The 21,255-nt window shown below is 36.0% G+C and overlaps 1 protein-coding gene across 8 annotated transcripts in view; it reads right to left on the bottom strand.

The window, feature by feature from the left end:
* Positions 1-5,670: 5,670 nt before the first annotated feature.
* The window catches only part of LOC104598355 (lysine-specific demethylase JMJ18), a 49,950-nt gene continuing 34,365 nt past the window's right edge, over positions 5,671-21,255 (bottom strand). For 7 of the 8 annotated variants that reach the window (XM_010260383.3, XM_010260380.3, XM_019197949.2 and 4 more), the window contains 9 exons: positions 20,201-20,278; positions 19,574-20,104; positions 19,269-19,493; positions 11,620-11,781; positions 10,392-10,760; positions 9,139-10,309; positions 8,941-9,044; positions 7,764-7,961; positions 5,671-6,388 (listed from right to left, as the gene is read on the bottom strand). In XM_010260383.3, the coding sequence (XP_010258685.1) occupies positions 5,984-6,388; positions 7,764-7,961; positions 8,941-9,044; positions 9,139-10,309; positions 10,392-10,760; positions 11,620-11,781; positions 19,269-19,493; positions 19,574-20,104; positions 20,201-20,278 (3,243 nt within the window). In that variant the 3' untranslated portion in view covers positions 5,671-5,983. The remainder of the gene's footprint in view (positions 6,389-7,763; positions 7,962-8,940; positions 9,045-9,138; positions 10,310-10,391; positions 10,761-11,619; positions 11,782-19,268; positions 19,494-19,573; positions 20,105-20,200; positions 20,279-21,255) is intronic. The other variant, XM_088891587.1, reaches the window with a different exon arrangement.

The following is a 21,255-nucleotide window of genomic DNA, read 5'->3' as shown; positions in this document are numbered from 1 at the left end:
TCAAAACTCCCTATCTCATCCCTAGTATTGGGTGGGTTGAAGTAGAGGTGTAAATTGGGTCATGCTAGGTCGGCATGACACGACTCACATGTGCCCCGCACAAAGTGCGAATCGTGTCATGCTGGCCCACGACCCGAGCCTGCACGGGCCTGTGCCGTGCCATGGGTCGGGTTGGTCCATGCATTGGGCCTTGGGTCAAGCCATGCTGCACACCAAGCCAAGCTCAAGGCAAGGCATCCACTCCTCGTCCAAGGTTTTTAAAATTGGACCGGATAGGGAACCGTTCTAGGGTCTAACGGTCCGACTGTTCGATCCGAACGGATGACACGCTCTAACAAAAATCAAATAAAAAATTAGAAAAAAAAAGGCCAAAAATTATTGTTCGGGTTGACAATTTGACAGCCTAGGTCAGTGGTTTGCTAACCAAATAAATAGTTTTTGGACAAAAAGCGGTTTTGAGGTGAAACGATGTCCAGTTTCCAATTTTTACGGTCTAACCATTTGGTTTGATCCAAATTTGAAAACACTGTCCCCGTCAACCCAATATTCAATTTGATGATAGAAATGATCAAAATTATATATTGAGTATCAACGACATGGTGAATTTCTAAAAGTACACTAAATTGTCTTTAATATTCAAAAATGTAATTTTATGAAAATTTTGGAAATTTTGTTGTACTATAATTTTGAAAATTTATTCAAATTTATTTAAATTCTTATTAAATAATTTATTTTCTTTTTAAATGGTTTACTTATAGAATTATACTAATTTATCTTATAATTTCTAATATAAACTAACAAATAATTTCCTTTTTCCAATATTATACTAATTTATCTTAATAATTTGTGTAATTATTTGTTCAAATTATAGTTTTCTGTTTCCCATAGTCATTTATCTTTAATAATTTTCAATAATTTGCAGTGAAAAGTACATAATTTCTCAATGGTTTTCCAAAATCTATCAAATGTAACAAATTTTCTTAAAATTCCCAAAATATTCTAATAATTTTCAATAATTATTTAATGCATTTTAAATAAATCAAATACTTTATATCTTTTAATTTTAAAAATGTTATTTCACAAAAATGTAGTTTTATGAAAACTTTTGAAAATTTTATTACATTTGTGTAATTATGAGGATTTATTGATTTTTTTTAATTGTTATTAAATATCTATTTTTATTTGGTAGTTTACTAACAAAATTACACCAATTTATCTTTTATTTTTCAATATAAATTAATTAGTAATTTCATTTTCTAAAATTATAATATTTTGTTATCCCAGTTGTATTTGTTACTAATTATAATAATAGCAATAACTAAAATTTTATACTTTTTGATAAATGTTAAATATAATTCTCAATTTTATAGAAATTAATTATAGAGTTTCAATTTTTATAAAATGTTGTTAATGAGTAAATAACAATATTTATTAATTTTTTATAATTTACTAACCATACTAATAAGAATATTTAATTTTTGGTAATTTACTAACTATATTTATTAACTTTTGGTAATAACGCTATTTAATACTCATTGAATATGGGTGGGATTAAATATTAACCATATTTAAATATTTATTAATTAATAATATTTTAAATGAGGGAATTGGGGGGATGCATTTTAGAAATTGATTAGGGAGTGAGGCAACATAATACTTTCCTATTGGTTTAAATGAGATACCTTAGGAGAGAGATTATAGGAATATTTTTAGGTAGTTAGGTGACATGGCTTAGTGGGAGTGATGAAAAGGGGAGAGGAGAGAAAGTCAAGGTGAGGATAATGGAGCAAGGAGAGGCATGGTGACAGGGACCCGTGCGACGCACGAGCTTTATTAAGCAAAAGTTAAACAATAGAAATACGAGAGTATATAATTGTTTCATATTTTAACTTTTTAATAAACAATTCGATCAAACTCAACCCAAGCTGGTTGGTTTTCTAGTATTTCATATCGGCTTGGGTTTAATAAATATATATTAATATTTTATATTTTAAATTTAATTTTTTAATATGAGAAAATAGAAAAATTTCCATATTTCTTAGTCTAAAATATTTTATATCATAGATTTAATTTTTTTTAATTTACTTTTTAATAATATCATTGTAATTTATGAAAATTAAAACTATAAGTTTAAATCTTTTGAACAAACTAAACCGAAAATAGATCCAAATCGATACAACCCGAGTTGGTGGGTTTTCACTAATGGTCAATCGGTTGGTGGGTATTCACTAATGGTCAATCGGTTTCGAGTGACAAACTGCGGACTTGACCAGATCAATTTGGTTGCGAAACAGCCTGCAACTGAACTGAACTAATCATTGAACACTCCTAATCTCAACTAAATCTATAGTCTAATCTCTAATAAATAACAATAGTTTAATCTCCAATAATTATTGAAAATTTATAGCAAACGTACACAAACATTGAAAATAAGTTTATAATAAAATATAATAGATATATAATAAAAATACAATAATTACAAAATTATTAGTGTAATCTCAAGTAATAGTTTAATCTCTAATAAGTATTAATCTATAAATTATAAAAAATATATAATTACTAAAAATAAATTTGTAACAAATACAATAAATACGATAAATTAAATTTCAAAAGTTAAATAATAGTTGTTTAATCTCCAATAATTATTGATAATTTTCTATTAAATAACAAAATGAAAATAGATTTATAAATAATTATTGAAAGCATATTTATAAAAAACAATAAATAATTATTGAAAATAAAATAAATATTATTTATAGTATATATAAATTTATAATGAATATACACTATTATTGTAAAATTATTACTAATAAATATAATTTTGTTGATAGTTATTTTCTATAATTATTAACTGATATAAGTGAAATAAGTTATTTACAATATTATTTAGTTATTGAAATAATATTATTATTTAAATTCTTAAAATATTAATTATTTATTTAATTTAATAATCCATAAAATTATAATTTTACTATTATTAAATAATTCATTATTAATTTTATACAATATTAAATTATTATTAATATGAATATTATGAATTCTATTATAATTATTTTTCTACTTTTAATAATTTTTTAAATTTATTACTTAATTTCGTTAGCTTAACTATTTAAAATTTTGTAATGTTAAATATTTTTTTATTTAAATATTTAAATAATATGTAAAATATTTAAAAATTTTCATTATTTGATTTTTATTTATTTTAATGTTATTAAATAATATTAAATATTTTGTTATATTATTTAGCTATTTTTAATGTTTGTAAATTAAGATTTGTAGTTATTGAAATATTTAAATAATGTTTTAATTTTTAATGTTAATTTTTTATTATTTGAATAACATTTAAATTGAATAATTCGCAAAATTATAAATTATATTGTTACTACATAATTTCATGATGAATTTTGTAAAAATATTGAATTATTAATAATATGAATATTATTAAATCTACTAATTTTTTGTGTTTTGAATATATATTTTAAATTTAATATATAATTTCGTTATAACATTTAAATAATTCTAAATTTTTTTAATTGAAATTTTCTTTAGATAGATATAAATAAAAAGTAGGGGAGAGGATAAATAGGAATTAGAAATAGTTTAGGAGATAACCTCTCTACTAAATTAGAGATAATTTAAGAGATAAATAGGAGTTAGAGATAATTTAGGAGATAAATAGGAATTAGAGACAATTTAGGAGAAAGTGCAGGAAAGTGGTGCCATTTGGCTAAGCATTAGAAATGCAAATCCCTCTTTCTTTATGGTTGTTAGAAATAGTTAAGCATATGTGATTTCCTTATTGATTTAATCGGTAATTATGTGAAATTAAAAAAATAAAAAAGATTCAAAAAAACAGAAAATTATGAAGGGCATTTGAATCAAGGAGAGGTATGGTGACATAGACAGACCTATAAAATGTGAGGCTATGATATCACTCACCCCGCGGATGTTCCAAGAGAGCATTGACGTAGTTAATGGAAAGCTAGAAGAAATAAGTCTTTAAGAGTTTAAAGACATCTTTTCATGGTCGTAGGATGAGATGCCTAACCTTGAACTCGACTTAGTGGCTTACTCACTACACATAAACCCTATTGCACACTCGGTCAAACAACCCCCGTGAGTCCTCCGTTCAGATGTATAACTCAAAATAAAATAGGAAATAGAGAAATTACTCAAATAGGATTCATCAAGCCCATTTCACATATGGGTGGCTTGTCAAATGTAGTACAACTTTCCCTACGCCTTATACGTGATAAGATTATAGCAATTAACATTTTTATAGATGATGCATTGATTTTCACCACCTTAATAAAGGATGAAGTCCCTCTACCAAACATAGAACTCTTGCTATATTCCACTACAAGCCATGAAATGTTTTCCTTGCTAGATGCCTACAGTAATGCCCTTTAGGTCGAAGAACACAGGAAGCACACATATCAAATAGCAATGACGTGTATCTTCCATGACACGTGGCAATATTGAGATACAGATGCAAAGAGTACAACCTTAGGATAAACCCCATGAAATGTGCCTTCGAAATAAGATATGAAAGTTCTTAGGATGTATAGTTAACAACAGAGGGATTCACCCTAATGAGTGCAAGGTGAAAGCTATACTAAATATGCCACCTTTAATTTCAAAGAGCCATCTAAAAACTTTCTTCAACAAACCTCCTATCTTAGAAAATTCATCCCTGGCCTAACACTAGCAACAAAACTTCTAATGGACTTCACAAAATAGAATGTGTCTTTTGTGTGGAGAGAAGAACATGAGAAAGCCTTTCTGAGAATCAAATTTGTACTTGTTACAAACTCTGAAGACACATTCTTCATGTTCTCTCAAAGGTTTGTGAACATCAGCACTTATTTAAAACGTTTAAGCCAGATTCACATCAATTGGATTTGATTTAATTTGAAATTTTTGCTTCATATTAAATGAATTTAAAGGCTGCATTTGTACGAAGTGCAAATCTCGATTAAGTGCAAAATTTATATCTGGTTCATTTTTGTTTTTGTTTATTTGTAGTTATAATTTGCATTAATACCTGATACAAAATTTGTACTTTCTGTCTCTTTTGCACTCACTAGTGCAAATTTCGCATCCCAACAACTGATGCAGTATTTGAGCTACCTTCCCCCTACCTCAATTCTTTATCATATAAAGTGAAGACCACAGCATCTTGCATCCTACCTTACTCCTGAATATACCCACCTCCTACCACTGGTGGAGGTAACTTCATTTTGCTTCACACAAACAAATAAGTCAAAGAAGCAAAAGTAAACCAGAATTTACATTCAGTCCTCTTGCAATCCCAGGAATTTGCACTAGTGCAAATGAAATTTGTACTGGAACCAAATGCAGTCTAAAATATGTTGCCAATCACCATTCCATACCACTATATGGGTCTTTTGTAGTCCCAAACCACAATGCCCAACCTTTCAGAAAAATAATGCAGGAAGTTCCAGAGGGCCAGGGAATAAGCCCTAGTTTCTACGTAGGAACCAAGCAGATAAAATAATGCAGGAAATGTGAAGAGATGCAGACTATGTAATTGTTAAGGAATCTAGTATCAGAATTTACAAATGAAAAAACAAGATGGAAAAAATAAGACTAAACAATCGTCATTGATAAAGGGTTTAATATACACATCTAATATAGAATTAGAGTCAGTTCAGGCAAGAGATAAATTGGATATGAATTTCATTAAGTTGGAAGAAATTTTCTTTATCTATAGTGCATAAATTTCTAATATACAAGCAGCCTGAAATTAATTGTGATTGGTTAATGGTATTGGAACAAAAACCCTATGTATCATAGAGGGCACAGCAGAAATGCATGCCATACTCTTGCCCTAATGATCTCTAAAGAGCCTGAAAAGAATAGACCTAAAAAGAATGGGGAAGGTAGGGACTAGAAAAAGAAAATGAAAAAACAACGTTACCTCAGACAAAAAGAATGATGGCTTATTTTCTACTTTTCCTCCTCATTTATCTACAATTTTCTGAATCTCCCTGTTCAAAGTTGTGAATGCCACTCTCCATTCAGTGCTCCATGATCCACTGCATAATATCCTGTGCATCATTTTTAGTTCATCTGTATTTGCTTTCTTGAACAATCCTCCTATCACAGACTGAACTTCATTAACTGAATGGACTCCAGTATTTGATTTGTCCAGGTCCAATTTTATTAAATCAAAGCCAAAAATCCGAGTCTTTGATTCCTCTGTAGATAAAGTTGCACCAACAGGATACCTCTTCTCACCATCAAGTTCCTTGCCCAAAACCCCACATTGCACTAAAGGGACTTTATTCAAATCTTCCCCTTTGAGATTAAGCCTATGCTCCCAGTACTCCAAGCACTGATGATAGGGATCAAGTGCTTCAATGGCCTGTGAATACCCTAGTTAGCAACCAAACCTATAATGGCAACATGCTTGTGGATACATGTAAATATAATAACATTCATGGATCATATATTTGTGCCAAATATTAGTTCTGACTGAAGGGGTTCCAGTTATTTTTCAACTCAAACCCCCATGGTGCCAAGTATCAAAACAATAGACCTACCTATCAGACAAAAAAAGTCGATTTTTTCTCTTCTGTTTGGGGAGGGGGGGGGGGGTAGAGGGAGGATGGGATTGGATGCACTTATTCATTCAAATAGCAAGGTTTTATGAAGTCAAACACCCAAAAGGAGGGTACATGGCTAATTAAAAGTATTACCTACTATATGAGCAATCTAGATTGGCCTCTTACGTATTTTTATTTCCATTTTATATGTTGATGAACCCAACCAAGCATTAGCCCCAATACATATCAGATACATACAGCAGTATATCTTACTTTTCCCAAGCATGGGTGGCCATTGAAGTTTCAATTTTACTTTAGAAAAAAGGTTTCCTTCTTGGGGATGGGGGAGATGGGATTGGATGCACTTATTCATTCAAATAGCAAGGTTTTATGAAGTCAAACACCCAAGGAGGGTACATGGCTAATTAAAAGTATTACCTACTATATGAGCAATCTAGATTGGCCCCTTGTGTATTTTTATTTCTGTTTTATATGTTGACGAACCCAACCGAGCATTAGCCCCAATACATATCAGATACATATGGCAGTATATCTTACTTTTCCCAAGCATGGGTGGCCATTGAAGTTTCAATTTTACTTTAGAAAAAAGGTTTCCTTCTTGGGGATGGGGGAGACAAGGAGGTTTCATGGCAAACATGCATACCCTTTTCAGTTAACACATGGAAGATCCTGGGTCATCCAGCATGATATAACATCAACTGTTTCAGATACAAGGATTGGGACCATAAAGTGATTGACCCCACATAATAATATCTCTAGATCTCCTACACTTCCAGCTAGCCTGTGACATCACGTGTATTATCACATGTATGGGTATTTTGACATGTAAAGAGAACTTGTCATAGACTGAATGGAAGTGCAATATAAAGAAGATAGAAGTGTGAAGATCTGGGGGCCATGATAATTGCCTAAGCCAAAAATATCAAGTCAGACGAGTACACCAAGATAATCACACTCATCTGATCATGCTAACTCTTTGGCCTAGACAATCATTTTTTTTACATGGGTGCATCCTATGTTTGGTTCCTACTCTATATTTAAGACACATGGGCAAGAAAAGATAATGTCAGGATAAAGGGAGAAAAATGGATACTTTTTCTTTTATAATTGCAAGGAAGCTTTTACTCAAATACTAGAAGTTAATGAGTTCAAGGAGGATTGAGAAAGCTTTACCTGAATAATGGACGGGGATAAAAATCCAAACATTTCAAGTCCATTGAGATTCTGTAAAGGTTGTATGGGTGGCAGTCCTTTTTTCCCTAGGTTATGTTGTCTTTGGATCTCTTGTTCCAGTCTTTCTAGCACCATTTCCCAGCATTTCTCAGCAGAGGCACTAGCAAAGGCCTGACTTGGGCACTCCTCCACCGTAACCTGAATTATTCTCCCAAAGATAAGTAAAATCAAAAGATTTTTTTTTGAGCAAAAGGTGAAGTACTGTATTGATTCAACTGATACAAGGATGTTAAGTATGGGCATGTATGACCCACTATACAAAAGTATAAATATATTGCAGCTCCTGCCAAATTTTACAAAAAACAACGTAATAGGATCAAAATAGTTTTGATGGGGAACATCTCTGAAAAGATCCGTTGCAGCTAGCCAGGAGTCAATGACACCAAGGATCTTTTTAAAGATTTCCATAACAGCTTTTTTGCCTCAAATATTCTCTGATTCCTCTTCAAAATCTTTAAAAAGATAAGATGTTATGACTAATAATAGAAATTTGAAAAGCTTCTGAAATATGAATAGGGAAAGTGGGAAGGGCATTCGGAAATCTGAAGTCTGACACATTTTAAGTCTAATTAGAGCTTGTTATAAAAGCTTATATCTGAACAGTGTGCCAGTAATCTGATTACACTGGCACGTTGAAGAAGCTGATTGGAGTGTCTACTGCAGTTTATTCTTTTTGAAAATGGGTAGGAGGGTACACACTTGTTATTATGAAAGCTTTAAAAGGTCAAGAATAAATATAACACTTACACAACTATTAAGTCATAAGTGATGATTCAATAACTTGTTAATCAGAGCAAAAATTCAGATTAAGTGGCCTATAAGAGGTGTAAATCTATGCACTCAGAAGGATAAGCACTTGTCTTACTAGTTCAGAAATAAGTGGCTATTTTTCGGACTTTCAAATGCTACTGTAAATAAATGAAAAATGAAATGAAAGAAACATGAAATTTCATGTTTCTTATTATTTTCCATGATAAAATAGTTATAGATCCAGCCAGCTAGTCAATTATTGGTTGTTGTTGGACTAAGAAACAACAAATTTTTCCTGTCTCTATAAACAAAGTATTTAATAAAGGTCTTAATGTTCTTTGAAACAGAAAAAGAGAACAAACCACACCTTAAACAGAGGCCCAAGGAGACCAGCATCCAGGACCTCTGAGATATAGCTGCAAATTTGTGATGGATCAAACACACTAAAAAACCTTACACGGCTTCTGAACCCTGCCAAGGCCAACCAACAGAATCTCAAGCAAATTAGAGTTAATCCTATAAAAGAAAAATGAAAGAGTCCCAGACAAGGTCCAACCCAACATACCTTTCGGAAATATGGCACTTTTACTGCACCAAAGCTTTCCCGGCATGGTTATGCCAAAGTTTATAGGCTCGACACGTAAATTCAAGTTTTTTGTTGGATGGTTTTCACCATTTAGAGTCTTTAGGCACGAATTGAGTTCCATAAGTTCAGTTTTGATTATGCTGCTTGATGATGCAAATGAAGAAGAATGTGGAATGGAAAGATCAATCCCAAAGAGCTTACTACTACCAGAGTTGCAAGGATGTCCAGCATCTCTCAAACATGAAGGATGACTTTTACTCACAGGAATAAGAGAAGATAACTCAGCAGAATTATTTAGTGAAACTGAGTTGCAATCAGAAATTGATCTGACTGGAATAGAGAGGGCCCTTCCACCACTATCAAGGTCCCTTTTTTCCATTTCTTTTGAAACATTTGAAATGTGAATTTCTTCCTGCTTAATCACTGATGTAAAGGTCTTGGCAACATCAACAGTTGTCTTATTATCATAGCTTTCATACATTTCTTGCTTCCCACTTCCATGTTCGACAGACATACCCTCAAGATTCAAATTAATACACCAGTCCCGTTTCAGTTCATCTTTTTTGATAGGAAATCCTTCATTGCAAACCCCATTCTCCACCTCTGTCTTGACATGAGGTGCATATAAACTATGAGGTCCTTGTTGCTGGTTTGACTGAATGACTTCCAAAGAATTATAACATTCCAATTTGCAAGGCTCGTTAATGTTAGGAATTTCTCCTATTCCTGAAGAGGGACTTCCTTCCTTCTGCATGAGACAATCAGTTCTTGATGCTTCACTCTCAAAATCTGACATAGGGTTACCAGCTTCTATGCTGTTGATGTTAACTAATCCAAGATCCTGTGATGCCCATTTAGTTAAAGCATCTAAATTCCCTTCTAAAGCCTCAACCAGAGTGGCCAATTCTTCTGTATTATAACGGAAAAGGAAAAATCTCTGCCCTGGTTCACATGAACAGAGAAATTTTGCATGTTTGAGACATGCAAAGCGGTCAGGAGAGCACCTGCAGCTGGCAGCAGACAGGTGTAAGTCATAGAAGCATGAAAAGCATTCTCGTTCATGTGTCAAATCAAAGTCTCTGTTCATCTTTTGAGACCGCAAAAGAATTGGAAGACTGTCTCTTCTTTCCTGCTCTATATCAACTCGGGCCTAGAAAATGAATAAGTCACAATCAGATTTGTCTTTTAGAAATTTTCATTGCTGTTAAAGCATATAATAGGAATGGATTTACCTTAATCGCTTTTGTAAGTATCCCATCATTCCCACAAACACTTTTCCAACTTAAATTCTCTGGGCTTTGCTTTCCATGTACCAAGAGCTCCCAGAGGGCCCTGACAGCTTCCCGAGCCGAACCCAGTAGTAACTTGTCATGAGAGATGGATGTCTTCCGGCACTGCTCGCTATAGAGCTCCACTGCACTTTGTCCAAGTGGTAACCAGTCAACTGGGGCCACATTGACAGCTTCTGCACAGTTGAAGCCACAGTTGAACCCCGCATGGTATGCCCTTGCAAAGGTGAGAACAAACTCCCCAGAATTCTGGACAGCTCGGTACACTGGCACCCCCTCAGATTTTAAAACTGAAGGGGACAACTGAGTAACCTATTCCAAACATGACCACAAAACCATGCATTAATAACATCATATAAAACCAAGATGAAATTAGATACCACTAAGGTTACTCCAACCAAGGCAATATTCTTGCCAAAATTGACCAGATCAGATCAACATAATCATATAATTTGCCACAGCCTTTCAGTCAATTAAAATAGCCAGACAGCAAAATAACAACTGTTCACCTAATGCTAGATCACTTTGCCAGGATTTATAGGCTCAAGAGATCTCCTAGATGCACACCATCATTAAGGTAATTCTGAAGCCACTTATGCATAGAAGGGAAAATGAACAGGTCAAAGAAGTATGCATCCCTCCATCCTTCTGTCAAGACCATCTTACAGCATTTCTTTTGTTTGTATAAACAAAATATAATTTCCTTTATCATGTCCTAATAGGGTAGTTAAAAAATACATCATTCAAAAGACAAGTACTTATATGCAAAAGTTTTTCTTTGATTACAAATTACACATTACAGGAGGATTAAGAGGTGGGGACAGAGCAGGATGCAGGTGAGGTCCCCTGACACTACCACGGAGAGCCAGCAGTTAGGCAGGCTTGATCCTGTGCCTCCACATTCAGGAGGATGAGTGACCAACTCAGCTAATTATGTGCAAAAATAAATTAACATTTCAGAAGTTGAAAAATCTAAATGAAAGAAATGAATATATTGATATATGGAACTGCATAATCAATTTTTTGTTCCACAGTCCATCTGAATGTTAATTGTGATGAATTATTATTTTAACAGAACATTTATCAACCTCACAGAGTATATTACATTTGTTCAGGCTGCATAATATGCAAGATGAAATCTGATAAAAATATATAAAAAATGTCCCTGTACCAGTTCATTAAGTAAATATGGTTGCTCCTCAAACAGATCAGGCAAATGCTTTTTCATGGCTTCCTCCAATTGTGATGCATGGCTTCCAGGAACTCCATACCATACTTTCGGATCACCCCAATGGAGATAGTTCAGGGAGTAGAGGTGGTGGTCCTCAACATGCTATCACCAACCACAACAAACGGTACAGTAATGAATTAGTTATAATGGCACAAATGCTTATACTTAGCTACATTTTAGCTAGACTGTTGTCAATCGTATCTTATATTTTAACAAAATTATACCAATATAAAAGGTTTCATCAACTGGGTCTAGAAAGTACAAATTCCTAGTATATCGGCCCCTTCTTTGACAACCACATGAAGGGATCAGTGGAGCAATCAAGATTATTATCCATCTGATGATCTGAAAGTGATTCTCTTGGCTGGCCATGGAATTACCCATACGTACAACTGTGAATTGGACCTTAGACCCTATTAATACAATTATAAATCTTAAATACATGGATTGACGACCACTAATTTTCTTTTTTTTTCCGGTATGAGGGAAGGCTTCTTTTGCCATGTTGTGGCAGCTATTGGACAGTGACCTCAGCTGCAACATTTAAAAAGCTTGGCTTTGGCTCCCAAACTCACCCTAAGCAATAGGCAAGAAGCCATGTAAATAATCTTCATAGTAAGGTTACAAACAATTGATTGGGTGCATTGGAGATGATATAGTCCTTTGATTGTATCTTCACCTTATTAGAGAGATGCAGTTTCTGCTGGATTCGATTATCTAGAGGAGACAATAAGGATGAATTGCACAGGGTTCCTGCACAGTTGGGTAGGCTAGGGAGCTTGTTTCTATATATCGGGTATTCTGTTTTGTTGGGGTAGCAGCCTGGCCTCAGCCTAACTGATTCCTGGCTTGCATACAGTTGAAAAACAGCCCTTCGAAGTATGGGACTGTGTAAGATTAGATGAAAAACAAGAAAAGGCAAACAGCTGAAAAGATTGGTGAAGATGGAGAGAGAGAGCTGGCGGCAAGGAGGGTTAGAGGATGAGAGGTTCAAACTAATCTCCCCCTCTAACACTCTAATACAATTTTATTAAGTTAATTCTTGAATAATTACAACGAGAGGCCCTTGGTTGGGCAAGAAATTACAAAAACACAGCATAGAAGAGGATATGGGCCCAGAATAAGGCCCGTTACAGAAAAGAACATAAATATAACATAGAATAACAGCCTATGGGCCATTCGGCCCATCTTCTCTACACTCCCCCTCAAGCTGAGCATAGATGTTAATCAGGCCCAGCTTGCCAGTGTCATGCTAAAGCCTTGCCTTGGGAATGCCCTTGGTGAGAAAATCTGCCAATTGTCCTTCAGAAGTGATGAAGGGAAGACACACTTCACCCGAAAAGACTCTTTCTCGAATAAAGTGTCTATCAACCTCAATATGCTTAGTTCTATCATGTTGTACTGGGTTGTGGGCAATGTTAATGGCGGCCTGATTATCATAGTAGAACATCATTGGCTTGTCATACTCAATCCCAAGTTCCTCCATCAATGACCTTAGCCACAACAGTTCAGAGACTCCATGTGCCATGGCCCTGTATTCTACTTCTGCTGAGGATCGAGCCACAACTGATTGTTTCTTGCTCCTCCAAGAGACAACATTACCAGCCACCAAACTGCAATACCCTGAAGTAGATATTCTGTCACCAATATTTCCAGCCCAGTCAACATTAGTATAGGCTTCAAGTTTCATATGACCATGCCTGGTAAACAAAATTCCTTTTCCTAGAGAGCCTTTCAAATAACACAGAATTCGTTCTGCGACTGCCATATGAGTATCTCGGGGAGCATTCATGAACTGGCTAATACAACTGACAGCATATGCAATATCTAGCCGAGTCATGCACAGGTACAGGAGTTTCCCAAGAAGTCTCTGAAAGACCCCTTTGTCTTCCAACAATGTTCCATCTGAAGCAAAAAGTTTGTTACTCATATCAATAGGAGTTACAGCTGGTCTAGCACCCATCTTCCCAGTTTCAGAAAGCAAGTCAAGGACATACTTCCTTTGGGAGATAAGGATCCCATCCTTGGATCTAGCAACTTCTATGCCAAGGAAGTATCTCAACGACCCCAGGTCCTTAATCTAAAATTCTGTACGAAAGACTTAAGAGCACGAATTCTTGAAGAATCATTACCAATCACAACAATATCATCAACATACACAATGAGATATACTGCCAGAGATTCTCTTCTCTTCACAAAAAGAGTATGATCAGACTGTGTCTGAGCATAACCGAAGTTAACAAGTGCTGCTCTAAATCTCTCAAACCATGCTCTAGGAGACTGTTTGAGGCCATAAAGGGACTTCTTCAATTTGCATACATTTCCTTGCATATCACTTCCGTACATTCCTGGAGGGAGAGACATATAGACCTCCTCATGTAAGTCACCATTCAGAAATGCATTCTTTACATCCAACTGATAAAGGGGCCAGTTTAAGTGAGCTGCCAGAGATAAGAGAACCTTCACAGATGTCATCTTAGCAACAGGTGCAAAGGTCTCCAGATAGTCAATCCCATACGTATGTGTGTAGCTTTTTGCAACTAGCATGGCCTTGTACCTCTCAATAGTCCCATCATCCCGGTATTTAATGGTAAAGACCCACTTGCAACCAACCGGATCCTTCCCTTTAGGCAAATCCACCACTTCCCAAGTATCATTCTTGTGTAGGGCATCCATTTCAGATTTCATGGCATCTCTCCATTCTGGAATCTCAAGAGCTTCTGACATAGACCTGGGAATAGGATTAGAAGCAACTGAAGAGAAATAAGAAAAATAAGGAGAAAGCAGACCATAAGAAAGGTGTTTTGAAATGCAGTGTGCAATGCACTTCCCGTTTCCTTTCCTAACAGCAATGGGAACATCAAGATCCGGGAAAGATGGTTCCAAAGGGGTTGAAACAACACCTGTTGTCTCATCTGTGATTGGAAGTGCATGAGGCTCGCTTGTTGGAAGGGAAACAACCTGCTCATTCCTGGATCTTTGCCTTTGATACACCTTAGGATTGTGGGTAGGACGAGGAGGTAAAGAGATAGGAACACTAGGACAAGGAGAATGGAGTGACTGGTCCTCCCTTGATTGATTTGGAGAGGACACAGGCTCATCATGAGACTCAACTGGGACAGGGAGAGGAAGAGCAAACACTTGTGACAAACTCTCCCCCTGTGGACAATGTCCTTCCTGAGAGGAACCATAAAAAGGAGAAAATTCATCAAAGGTAACATCCATTGAGACATATCGAGTGCCAGTCTTTGGATCAAAACAACAGTAACCCTTCTGTGTGGGGGAAAAACCAAGGAAGATACACTTGTGGGCTTTTGGTTCAAATTTATGTCTCTGAGCACTTGGAATGTGTACATAACAGGTGCAGCCAAACACACGAAGAGGAATAGGAAAGAGGTCCTTGTCTGGATGAAGAAGACTGAAGGGGGATTTAAACCCTAGAATCCTAGATGGCATACAGTTTATGAGGTAGGTAGCAGTGATAACAGCATCACCCCAAAACTTGTAGGAACATGTGAGGCAAACAAAAGGCTCCTTGCAACTTCAATAATATGTCTATTTTTCCTTTCAGCAACTCCATTCTGTTCAGGGGTTCTAACACACGAACTTTGATGAATAACCCCCATGTTAGAGAGATACGAGGATAAGTTCTTCTCAAAATATTCTTTTGCATTGTCAGATCTAAAAATTTTAATCTTGGTATCAAACTAGGTTAAAACATATTCATGAAATTGCCTCACAAGTCTTGGAACTTCATCACGAGATTTCGTTAGGAATATCCAAGTGAATCGAGAAAAATCATCAATAAACAGGACGAAGTATCTGTAGCCCCCCATAGAGGATAAGTGGTAAGGCCCCCCATACATCAGAGTGCACAATATTAAAAGGAAAAGAAGATCTTTTATTGCTCAAAGGGTAATTCTTTCTACAATGTTTTGATAACTGACATGATTCACAATTAAGACTGGACACACTGATTCCCTTGAACAATTCAGGGAATAGATGACTTAAAGCAGAAAAAGGCAAATGACCCAAACGACAATGACTCAACATAATTCGACTGGCAGACTCTGAAGAGGTAGAACCAAAAGCAACATTCCTAGGCTGATCAAGGCATTGTCCAGGAGTATCGAGCAAGTATATTCCATTCACTTCATGGCCACTCCCAATCATTTTTCGAGACTCCAGATCCTGAAAAACACAGTGGGAAGGAAAGAAGGTTACACAACAATTTAATGACTTGGTTAAGCTACTTACAGATAACAAATTTGTATTTAATCTAGGTACATGAAGAGTGAAAGGTAGGAGTAAGGAGTCTGTAGCCTTGACGGTTCCCTTACCAGAAATAGAGGCAAGAGAGCCATTGGCTAAGGTGATTTTATCACGATCAGGGAGCAAATCATATGAAACAAACAAAGTAGAAAGGTTGGTCATGTGATCAGAAGCACCTGAGTCGATGATCCAAGGGGTCTTAAGATTACCTGAGGTGGTTGCATGATTAGCAGAAGCTCTTATACCTGAGTGAGCAAATGCAGAGGTGGCTGGACTTCCTAAAGGGTTGGAAGATGAAGTTACACCTTCGAGATGATTGATCATCTTCCCAAATTTTTCATACTCAACTTTCATGGCCGCCAACTATTCACAGGCAGACTCAACTTCAGTATCTGTACCAGTGGCTACATTTGCACTCCCTGTCTTTCTACTATCATGTTTCTTCTGGAATCGAACAGGAACAAGACCGGGATGTAATTTCCAGCACTTATCTTTGGTGTACTTTGGCTTCATGCAATATTCACATACAACCTCCTTCTTTCTAGAGCCCCTACAACTCCTTTGGGTTTAACCCCCATATTTGCAAAGTGATCACTAGTGCCAACCCCTTGAACCTGTACCTGTCTTCTGCTTTCTTCACTGCTGACCAAAGCATATGCTTGTGACAATGGGACACTTTCCTTGGATAAAATATTTTGTTTTTTGATGTCATATTCAGGGTTTAGTCCAGTTAGGAACTCAAAAACCCTATTTCTTTCAACTAATTTCCTGTAGGTTTCTGCATCATTGGAAGTGTCCCAAGTCACAGCCTCTATTAGATCAATTTCTTGCCACAGAGATTTCAAGGTTGAGAAGTATACCGCAAGGGATTTCTCCCCCTGTCTTAAATTCTTCACATCACTCCTCAGTTTATAGGCTCTGGCTACATTTAGTTTCTGGGAGTAGGTTTCTGCAACACTATCCCAGATTTCCTTAGCTGAGTTCATCCATAGATAATGTTGACTAATTTGTGGCTGCATTGAATTCACGAGCCACCCAATAACGGTGTAATTCTCTTGCATCCGTTTCTCATAAGAGGGATCATCCTCTAGGGGAGCCTTCTTGCTCCAGGAGATAAACCCCCACTTTCCTCTACTACAAATATAAATTTTCACAGATTGTGACCATGCCAGATAGTTGGTTCCATCCAGTTTAACCGTGGTCACAGTCAACAAAGAATCAGCTGGGGTTCCTAAAGCATGTCCATATTCAGCAACATTCTTACTCTCAATATCTGAGGAGTCCATCATGTAAAAACTTCAATTAGGGTTTCGGTCGATTTCTACTAGTGTACTGATTGTTGATGAACTCAGATTGGGTTAAATTGGCAACAAAACACAGCAACTCACAAGGCCAGTTCAGACCTGACATCCGTGAGAACCAAGCTCGGTGGCAGCTCTTTCAAGAAGAAAAAGGCTTGATTCAGCCTTCAAGAGATAACCAGCAGACCTCCAAACACTATGTACCCGATTGGAGTAGCTTCCTAGTTAGGGATTCCAGGTTCCCAACAATAGGTGCCCTAAAGAGAGCAAAACACAATCCACAGTAATTAAAGGGGCCTTTTTACGAACACTATGTATGCAGCAGTGAACACCCCACTGTCACCAAGTAAGAACCACTTCAGGAGTAGTCCGTATAGGTCCAAGAAGCAACTGAACTGAAGTAGGAACTCGCGCCACTGAGTCCAAAAAGGTTTTGGCCACTTGACAGTCCAACAAGATGAGAAACCAACCCATAAATCTCTAAGTTAAATCAGGTTGACCACAGCTGAACAGCTGAACAGATTTAGAGGGGTTTTGAACACTCTAACAGTCCCCCAAAATCAGAAATGTAACACTGAAATAACTGAAGCAACTTACAGTTTTATCAATCTCTGATTCGAGCTCCAATCAGGTCGAACAATCCTTCTCTCTGATTCTTCCTAGTCACCGAACTATTCTCCAAGCGATTAGAGTCTTAGGCACCCTCTAATGAACTCCAAGAATCAGGCGAATGAGTCTAAACTTCCAGCCCTAGAACACCCTCATGTAGTCGGCTGGACTATACCCACATGAGAGCCACGCCAAGCTCAGGCCCGCTCTGATACCAAGTTGAAAAACAGCCCTTCGAAGTATGGGACTGTGTAAGATTAGATGAAAAACCAGAAAAGGCAAACAGCTGAAAAGATTGGTGAAGATGGAGAGAGAGAGCTGGTGGCAAGGAGGGTTAGAGGATGAGAGGTTCGAACTAATCTCCCCCTCTAACACTTTAATACAATTTTATTAAGTTAATTCTTGAATAATTACAAGAGAGGCCCTTGGTTGGGCAAGAAATTACAAAAACACAGTATAGAAGAGGATGGGCCCAGAATAAAGCCCATTACAGAAAAGAACATAAATATAACATAGAATAACAGCCTATGGGCCATTCGGCCCATCTTCTCTACACATACATTCTATTGTTCCATCTTTCCAAATATTCTGGTAATAATATTTATTACTTTACTTTATCTACATCATGGTGGCATCCATATCTATGCTTGAAAAGTTTAACCAAAGACATGGTTCTGAAAATGGCAAATACAGTGCTAATATTGCGCCACTATCATAGCTTCTGGTTTTCTGAACTACACACTACACCTATAGGAAAGGTTTTACCTAACAAGCATCATTGGTCGTTACACTCATTATAGGTACTGTCACACTGTTCATTTAAAAAATTTATAAACCTCTACTTTTATTATTTGATTTAAATTTCATAAATATTATATGATACATTTCTTTTGACAGATCAACCAGCATATTATGGGCTTTATTGTTGCTTAGTTAGTTGAGTTACTGTTTTGTTTCTGTTTTTTTATTGTTGGACTTTCTTATTATTTCCATTATTCGGCCCATGGGCCTCAATTAGCTGTTCACAGGCCTTTTTCATTGCTGCTGCCTATCTAGGGGAATTATTGTAATTTTTGGTCAGTTACAGCAGTTAATTTAAAAGCTAGTGGGGGCTCACATGAGCTCCCACGATTGTAGTGTTTTTCTCCTCATTCTCTTCTCTCTTTTCTTCTTCTTTACAGCTTTTTCCTATTTAATCATCAAATTCTGGCTATTTTTTTATTATCCTTGCTGTATAAGATAAGTATTTCAGTAGTATAATACTAAAACATTGAAAATACAAAGAAGATTACACACTTATTAGCATTTAAAAGCATCATTTTGATGAATGAATTGCATAGTTCTCTTGCTGTTACCACATAATTTTATTTTTTTAAAAGCTTAATCATAATTGCCTCCAAGACTTACCCAACAAAATGATGAAAAGCACATCCCAATGTATAACCATGGCACCAGAACCCCTGAGATCTCTTCTCTTTCATAGCAAAGTAGAGACCCGGGCAGGCGTGGGAAGTTATTCAAATTCCAGCCTGACGTTACATACTTATCCAAGTTGTCTATAGGGTTCAAATGTGATCCTTTAGGAAATCCACTCCCAAATACTCCAGTTTCCAAATCAGCCCCATAATACACCTGCAATGATATCAATAAAGTCAAATGCAATGGAAATTCAAAAACAATAATAGGACATATGGAAGACCATATATCAATACCTCTATTTCTTCTGTTGGTCTCTCAACTATCCTCCAATATTCACCTTCAATATCCTCTACTGAGGGAACCCACATTTCCTTGGGTTCGTCCCTGACAAAGTTTAAGTTCTCTTCGACATCCTTCATTCCAAAATAATTCTCTTTGAAATCATCAGCATATTTCTGAAAATCATTAAGAGTGAAATCAGAACCTGAAAGGAACCCAAACTTCTCGTCTGTGTCAGAGGCAACACATTCATTAGTGTCATAGCCATCAAAACTTGTACGTCTCTGAGTCGTCCCCATCCTTGAGCGCCTTCTTCTTTTGCGCTTTCTGTGGCTACGATTTCTTAATTTCTTTTTCATTGGCTCCCTATTTTGGAGCTTATCTACTTGCTGAATTCGTGTAGAAAACATAGCATGTTCCCATATGCTCTTTTCTCTTAGAGGGCAGGGTGGCTTCCAAGAAGGAGGTGGCACAATCCGGCAGATACCATAAGGTTCTGCTTCCTTGCGTATCTTTGCAATATAACCAAGTGCATCTTCAAACTCCTGATGAATGGAGCATCAAGTCAAAGAGTAAACAATGTGAAACTCCATTAAAGACATTGAATTGATATCTAACCTTATGATAGCAATAAAAAATACCTCATCATTTGGATAAAATACTGGTGCTTCATCAATAATGGGCCTGCAGGCATCTTTTGGGTGCCATCTCGTGAATATCTGTTTGACAAAATCATGTTAACCTAGGAAAATCATGATGAGACTGGGAAGAAATGTTGAATCTTGGTTTCAGTATACAAGTTAGCTAACACTACAAGTTATGTAACAAAACCACACCAGTTGACTGTCTTTAAAGACTAAGATTCCCTACTGTGTATATACAAGGAAAGAAACAAGACTACAACTCTTCTTCTCCCAAAATACTGGACATGGATAAGAAATTGTTAAATCTTGTCCATTACACTGAACTGTGCTATGCTTTCTAGCGTCAAAGTTATGCCAGTTTGGTGATAATAATTATACCAAGTGAAAACTAAGGTTCTAACATTCAAATCTTTCTTATGGCATACCATATGGTCTTTATTTAACAAAACAACAAGACTATTATCAGATGTCATACAATATAATTTGATTAGTACAATGAGAAATCCATAGAAATTTTACTATAAAAGCATTTCTCCAGTATCCAGTACTAAAATATATAGCAGAACATAATAATACGAGCATCTAAGAATGTTGAATTTCTATTTTCCATTGCTATATTCGTATGAAATTTACTACAACATAGGTAGTATTTATGTCAAGACTAATAGATGTTAGTGAACAATTTAAATCTGAGAAGGAAAGAAATAACAGAATCTTTCAAGGAAAAAGAAAATCGAGGGAGGCTTTGATTGACTGCACCACTATCAAGGTAGTGCATTGGGTACAATCAGATGAGTTGTTTAAGGAATTCACAGTGGATGATATAATTAGGGGGTGCAGTTCAATAGCAAACTCCTCAAGATCTAGTCCAGAAATTCAAGAGAGTTGGGCAGCCTCTACACAACAAAAAATCAAGTTCAATTTTGATGGCAATTCTTTTGGTAACCCGGTTACCCAGGGCCTTCAGGTGTAGGAGGAGTCTTTAGAGATGGGGAAGGAAAAATTTTGGTTCTTTTTTTGGGGACTACAGGAGTGGACGATTTGTTAAGAGC

The sequence above is a fragment of the Nelumbo nucifera genome, chromosome 7 (genome assembly GCF_055504915.1).
Source record: "Nelumbo nucifera cultivar China Antique chromosome 7, China Antique-T2T, whole genome shotgun sequence".
Classification (NCBI taxonomy): Eukaryota; Viridiplantae; Streptophyta; class Magnoliopsida; order Proteales; family Nelumbonaceae; genus Nelumbo; species Nelumbo nucifera.
The sequence above is the reverse complement of the archived record's forward strand: the minus strand, read 5'-3'. Positions and strand labels throughout refer to the sequence as shown.